General features: G+C 40.0%; 1 protein-coding gene across 8 annotated transcripts in view; it reads left to right on the forward strand.

Annotated features, from left to right (window-relative positions):
• Nucleotides 1–7,333, forward strand: part of PAK1 (p21 protein (Cdc42/Rac)-activated kinase 1) — a 165,946-nt gene that overhangs the window by 141,844 nt on the left and 16,769 nt on the right. For all 8 annotated transcript variants that reach the window (XR_826420.1, XM_010853246.1, XM_010853245.1 and 5 more), the window contains 2 exons: nucleotides 66–178; nucleotides 3,415–3,532. Coding sequence is in view for 7 of the 8 variants with exons in the window: in XM_010853246.1 (XP_010851548.1) it covers nucleotides 66–178; nucleotides 3,415–3,532 (231 nt within the window). In the remaining variant the exon portion in view is untranslated. The remainder of the gene's footprint in view (nucleotides 1–65; nucleotides 179–3,414; nucleotides 3,533–7,333) is intronic.

Below are 7,333 nucleotides of genomic sequence, written 5' to 3' on the forward strand. Positions count from 1 at the left end.
ACTTAGTAGGTGCTCAGTAAATTCGGAGTGACTCTGGTTATACATTGAATGTACTTTGATTTCAGGTGGCCATTAAGCAGATGAACCTTCAGCAGCAGCCGAAGAAAGAGCTGATTATTAATGAGATCCTGGTCATGAGGGAAAACAAGAACCCAAATATTGTGAACTACTTGGACAGGTATGGAGTGGTAGTCCTGTCAAAGAAATAAGGCCTTTGGGACTGATGGATGTAGTGCTAGTAGAGAAGGCAACACCAGCACTCAGAACTGTTTCCATTCAAGAATCTTTTAAGGTGCTCAGCTCTGTGCCTCTGAGCCTGCATGCTGCTGGACATCTCTAACTGCTGCACAGTCTTCTGGGTTAGGCTGAACCCTACCACCCTATGGCTTCTCCCAGCTGGTCCCGCCCCAGGGAATGCCTTCAGCCCATCTGCCTGAGTCAGACGCAAAGGTCTTTAAATCATTCTGCATCTCAAATCTTTTCCTCATCCTGCTTACCCTGCTGAATAACTTCTAGTTTGTCTGCATTATCTTAAAATGTGACATTCAGTAGTTTTGTTTGAGATTTGAGCCTTGTTTGAGATTTGAGCTGTATGGAGATAGTGCAACCCCTCCTTTGTTTTAAACTCTATGAAACTTGATTTCATTCTTTTTGCTGTTGTTGTTCATTTAAAAAATGTTTTTTTTTTTTTTTAAATTTTAAGTGTTCTGTTTTCATTGTTGACCCCTAGTAAGTATGTAGTCAGTTCAAATCTCTGATCCTTTTTTTTTTTTCCCCTTAACAAGAGCTTGCCTTAAACTGGTAACATAGATTTTGGGTTATCTTCATTAAATTCCTTTTTGATTCTTTTAACCTATCTTTCCAGCCTGTAAGAATTCTGCTCTTTAAGGTAATAATAAGAGTTGTAGCTAATATTTGTGTTATGCTTTTCTTTGTACTAAGCACTTTTGTGAATAGCAGTATCTCATTATGAGGTAGGGTTTATTGTCTGTATTTTACAGATGAAGAAACTGAGATTCATAGAAGTTAATAACTTGTCCAAGACCAATAAGCCAGTAAGTAGCAAATGAGGGTTTTGGATTTGAATATTCCTAGCATCAACGTCCATGCCCTTTCCATCATATTATGTTCTTTTATACCATATCTGAACAAAAGGAAGTGCTTCTTGCCTGGGTTTCAGAGACATCAGAGGTGAAGGTGACATTGGAGCAAGTCTTGGACTCTGAGTAATTTTTCTTACTATTTATTGTGCATTGCCAACTTGTTTTCATTGCTGCCAGATTATGCCAGATTTCTTGTTCTGAATCTAAAAGTGGTAAGCATTCATTTCTTTAAAGAGGAAAGGAGTTGGACTTTGGCCTTCTCTGTTTTGGAGATGATAGTCTCTCCATGATGTAGGTCATGACTGGCTCTGAAGAATCCTCTGAAGTTATTCATCCTCCCATCTCTTTTAAGAACTTATTATATGGAGAATAAAGCATGGATAAGCTTCTGAAGGTTATAAGGATACCACATTTTGGCTCAGGATAAGGAAAAATGAAAGCTGTCTTAAGGGTATGGCCTATCTCATAAAATAGTGAGTTCCTCATTAGTGGAGGTAAGTAAACAACAAAATGCATGTGGTTGAATGAATCTGTGTTCTGGGAATGGGATTAGAAGGTTTATAAATTGTTTGTTTATCATGCCTTTGCCAGTGTTTCCAGAGGCGTATTATATTCTGTAGTCAGAAATAAATTAGGCTCAGTCCCTGCCATCAGTTGTAGTCTGGTGTAGAAAAACATACCTAGGAATTCTTGCTGGAGGAGAAGAGTGGGTACTCTTAAGCTGAGCATTCAGTGAAGGTGCTACATTTGAGAGTCTGTGGTTTTTGTGAGTTCCCAGAGGAGAACTCCATTCATGTTTTTTCTTCTCTAAATATGGGATGCTCTGAAGCTTTTTTGATGGTACCTTGGCACAGTGTATAGCTGCATAGTAACTGAGACAACATGAATCTGGTCTTGAGAGCATGTGAGACCCAGCTAAAGGGACTCTGCTTTGTCAGTGTCCACATAATCTTTTGTACACTTGTGTTTTCCCCCCAGTCAGTCCAAGTTGACAGATGTCTTTTAGATGTGCTGTGTGGTCTATAAATGCACATTCTTTGTCAGGGAAGAAATAGGCAGTGGAGGGCTTTTTACCCAGTCCTGAATTCTCTTTTGGTCCAAGTTCAAAGGAGAAATTTGGTCCATTGTTGAAGGAGAAATTAATGTCATATTTTTTTCTTCATGGACATTAAAAACTACAAGACTTTGATGTATAGAGAATGCATAGTATTATAGAAAGAGGACTGAATTGATTAATAGGCAAGAGAATAGGATTTAAATCTTATCCTTTACTTGAGACTGTTTATTTTTTCCAGTAGCCTCCCATCTGCCCAGCAGTAGTCCCAATAAGGGGATGAAGATGATATGACATACCACACAGCTCAAGCCAATCCAGTCTGCCTCCTTTGTCTAAAGCTAGCACAAGAGTTTGTAGAGCTCTAGACTATCTTTGTTGTTTATTTGTCTTATTTTGTAGCAGAGGAAACTGACAGGCTAAGTGACCTTTTTACTTATCATATAACAGAGCTGAGTGATCCAGTCCCTGAGTGAAACTTTCAGTTTTAGCCCTTCTCAGCCCCGCAGTCTATCTAGTGATACAGTACTAAATTGGAAACCCTTGGCTTCCAGAAGAGGCTTTGGTTCTGCAATCCTCCGAATTTATTCCCTTCTTAGAATCAGAGATGTTCAAAATGGAGATCATTGTCAGCAGAATGGGTGTGTGTATAAAACTACAGCTTTTTAATGGTTTTTATAACCAGTACTTTATTTAACATTTGCAGTTATCTTTTATTTTATTCATTGATTTATTCAGTAAATAATGACATCTACTGTGCCACTCTCTCTGGGGATGGAATCTTGAACATGACCTGGTACTGATCTCATGGATCTCACATCTAGTAGAACTCTCAAAGATGTTTAGTGACTTCCCTAATATTGGTAACATGGACTCCAGATCCCATCTTCATCAGATGTTTGGGTACTCTCTGCTTTCAGGCTTCTAGAGATGTGGGAACCATGCCTGATTTTAAGAAATACTGCTTTGTGTTGTGATGAAATGAAATTTTATTGCATCTTCAACCTAGTGATTTTAGTTCTATCTTTTGGGGCTTCACAGGACAGTCTGCTTTGTTTTCTCCAGTTGAACCCTTAAGAGATGTCAAGCTAGTGAAACGTCCGATAGATTCTGCTTTTCTTCAGAAAAAAGGACCCTAGACCCTTTCAGAGTTGAGGGAAATGCAGAGTCACCCTGTATATATGTTTGTCCTTTGAAAGCCACTGCTATGGCTCAGTGTACCTTATTCCTACTCACCTTTTACCTTTATCCCTGCAGTTACCTTGTGGGAGATGAGCTATGGGTTGTCATGGAATATTTGGCTGGAGGTTCTTTGACAGATGTGGTAACAGAAACTTGCATGGACGAAGGTCAGATTGCAGCTGTGTGCCGTGAGGTAAGGCCAACAGCCAATTAGACTTGAGCAGGACATGGCTTCCATATCTATGTATCTCAGGGTTCTGCATCTGATGGGATCTCAGCCTGGGCACTGTAGAGGTGGGAAAAATTAGTTGTATTCTCCCATCATCCTTTAATGATACCTGTTTTGAGACTTTTATCATCATTCTTTTTTCTTTAAAGGTAACTATATTCTGGTAACTTTCTTTCAGAATATATATATATATTTCTTTCAGAATATATATATATATATATATGGCTGGATGGCATCACTGACTCGATGGACCTGAGTCTGGGTGAACTCTGGGAGTTGGTGATGGACAGGGAGGCCTGGCGTGCTGCAATTCATGGGGTCACAAAGAGTCGGACCTGACTAAGCGACTGAACTGAACTGAACTGATACACATACATACATACATATATATAATAATCATGTATTATTTCAGCCTCTTAAAAATAGCTGCTATGAACACTTATTTTCCTTTATCTCTTTACTATGGGTATATATTTTAGTCATTTTTTTTATTTTGCTTTCCTGCTTTATTCATATGTTATGAAGAAGGAAATAAAGCAGAGTAAAGAGATAGTGACAGAGGCGCTGGCATGCTGGGGCCGCTGCGGCGGCGGCGGCGGCGCGGGGGTTGAGCCGTGGTAGTGCGGACGCGCAAAATTTATTTATTAAAAAAAAAAAGAGAGATAGTGACAGAGGAGATATTATTTCAGATAGTCAGGGAAGGTTTTGCCATATATTTGAGTAAAGATCTGAATGATATGAGAAAGTAAGCCAAGCAGAAATCTAGGGTAAAATACTTCCAGGCAAAAGAAATAGGAAACAAAGTTTAAATCAGTATTCTTCTCTCTCCTCGTTGCTGTCAAACATCTAATGTCTGTAAAATGCTTGTATAAGGAGGGAGAATAAAAACGTTGGCAAGACCTACATGAGAAGCCATGTCCTTAGGGGATGGCCACATCTTCATTAGAGCAAGAGGATGAAGGGAGTATTTGGAGAAGTTGGGTGTATTGGGTGCTTTGCTGGTAAGAGACTGAAACTTTCTTATAGCCTAATAGTATAGAAGTTTGGGAATTAGGGAAAGAGATTATGATTAAGTGGTTAGAAGAGTAGACTCAGAGTTTTATGGGGATGAGTATGCCTAGGGTTTGATGATAGAGGAATTAGAATCATGCAGATGAAATTACATGGTTTTGTAATAATATTAGGAAAAATAAAGTCATGTGAAATCACTACTGTCCTAGAAAATATGACCATCTTTTCATCAAAAACCCTGGGATCTAGAACACATGCACAGGTAGGTTAATGGAATTAACACAGGCCTGGGATCTTAGGAGATCTGATTTATTTTCTTTACTGTACCACTGAGGTGGTGTTTCTCAAATTTGTTTCATTATTCTCCCTCTCCCACCAGGAAGCTTTCTAGATGTTTTTTCCTAATCACATTTCCCCCATGAAATTTAATATCATAGATAAACTATGTATCTGTATTCTGGGGACCTTTGGAAATGCAGAGTTATTGTAATAACTAAGATGTTATTCATTTCAGTCATCCGAAGAACTGACTTTTACTGATTGAGATACATGCAAATGTGTGCTTGGGGAAATCAATATGTCTCAGGTGATTTATCTTAGGAATTGCAACATTCATACTGTGTATACCTTAGGGGTACCATGAGGATCAAAAAGCATTTGGAAAAACATTTAAATGTTATGCAAATACATGGCATTACTATTATCCATAAGTTCTCATAGAGATAATTCACCTTTCTAAAAATACTGTTCAGATCAGATCAGATCAGTCGCTCAGTCGTATCCGACTCTTTGCGACCCCATGAATCGCAGCACGCCAGGCCTCCCTGTCCATCACCAACTCCCGGAGTTCACTGAGACTCACGTCCATCGAGTCAGTGATGCCATCCAGCCATCTCATCCTCTGTCGTCCCCTTCTCCTCCTGCCCCCAATCCCTCCCAGCATCAGAGTCTTTTCCAATGAATCAACTCTTCGCATGAGGTGGCCAAAGTACTGGAGTTTCAGCTTTAGCATCATTCCTTCCAAAGAAATCCCAGGGCTGATCTCCTTCAGAATGGACTGGTTGGCTCTCCTTGCATTCCAAGGGACTCTCAAGAGTCTTCTCCAACACCACAGCTCAAAAGCATCCAATCTTCGGCGCTCAGCCTTCTTCACAGTCCAATTCTCACATCCATACATGACCACAGGAAAAACCATAGCCCTGACTAGATGGACCTTTGTTGACAAAGTAATGTCTCTGCTTTTGAATATGCTATCTAGGTTGGTCATAACTTTCCTTCCAAGGAGTAAGCGTCTTTTAATTTCATGGCTGCAGTCACCATCTGTAGTGATTGAGATATAATTCACATACCATATTATTCACCCATTTAAAGTAATAATTTAAAAGATATTAGTATATTTAGTTATACAGCTATCACCATAATCAGTTTTAGAACATTTGCATCACCCTAAAAAGAAACAAAGAATGTTCAAACTACTGCACAATTGCATCATCTCACACACTAGCAAAGTAATGCTCAACATTCTCCAAGCCAGGCTTCAACAGTATGTGAACCGTGAACTTCCGGATGTTCAAGCTGGATTTAGTAAAGGCAGAAGAACCAGAGATCAAATTGCCAACATTCATTGGATCATTGAAAAAGCAAGAGAGTTCCAGAAAAACATCTACTTCTGCTTTAATAACTATGCCAAAGCCTTTGACTGCGTGGATCACAACCAACTGTGGAAAATTCTTCAACAGACGGGAATACCAGACCACCTGACCTGCATCCTGAGAAATCTGTGTGCAGGTCAAGAAGCCACAGTTAGAACCGGACATGGAACAACAGACTGGTTCCAAATTGGGAAAGGAGTACGTCAAGGCTGTATATTGTCACCCTCTTATTTAACTTATATGCAGAGTACATCATGCAAAATGCCAGGCTGGATGAAGCACAAGCTGGAATCAAGATTGCCAGAAGAAATATCAGTAGCCTCAGATACGCAGATGACACCACCCTTATGGCAGAAAGCGAAGAAGAACTAAAGAGTCTCTTGATGAAAGTGAAAGAGGAGAGTGAAAAAGTTGGCTTAAAACTCAACATTCAGAAAACTAAGATTATGGCATCTGGTCCCATCACTTCATGGCAAATAGATGGGGAAACAGCAACAGACTTGATTTTTGGGGGCTTCAAAATCACTGCAGATGGTGACTTCAGCCATGAAATTAAAAGACACTTGCTCCTTGGAAGAAAAGTTATTACCAACCTAGATAGCATATTAAAAGGCAGAGACATTACTTTGCCAACAAAGGTCTGTCTAGTCAAGGCTATGGTTTTTCCACTAGTCAAATATGGATGTGAGAGTTGGACTATAAAGAAAGCTGAGTGCTGAAGAATTGATGCTTTTGAATTGTGGCATTGGAAAAGACTCTTGAGAGTCCCTTGGACTGCAAGGAGATCCAACCAGTCCATCCTAAAGGAAATCAGTCCTGAATATTCATTGAAAGGACTGATATTGAAGCTGAAACTCCAATACTTTGTCTACCTGATGTGAAGAACTGACTCATTGGAAAAGACCCTGATGCTCGGAAAGGTTGAAGGCAGGAGGAGAAGGGGACGACAGAGGATGAGATGGTTGGGTGGCATCACCGACTCGATGGACATGAGTTTGAGCAAGCTCCGGGAGTTGGTGATGGACAGGGAAGCCTGGTGTGTTGCAGTCCATGGGGTCGCAAAGAGTCAGACACAACTGAGCGACTGAACTGAACTGAGAAA

This window comes from Bison bison, unplaced genomic scaffold, assembly GCF_000754665.1.
Source record: "Bison bison bison isolate TAMUID 2011002044 unplaced genomic scaffold, Bison_UMD1.0 scf7180017864324, whole genome shotgun sequence".
Classification (NCBI taxonomy): Eukaryota; Metazoa; Chordata; class Mammalia; order Artiodactyla; family Bovidae; genus Bison; species Bison bison.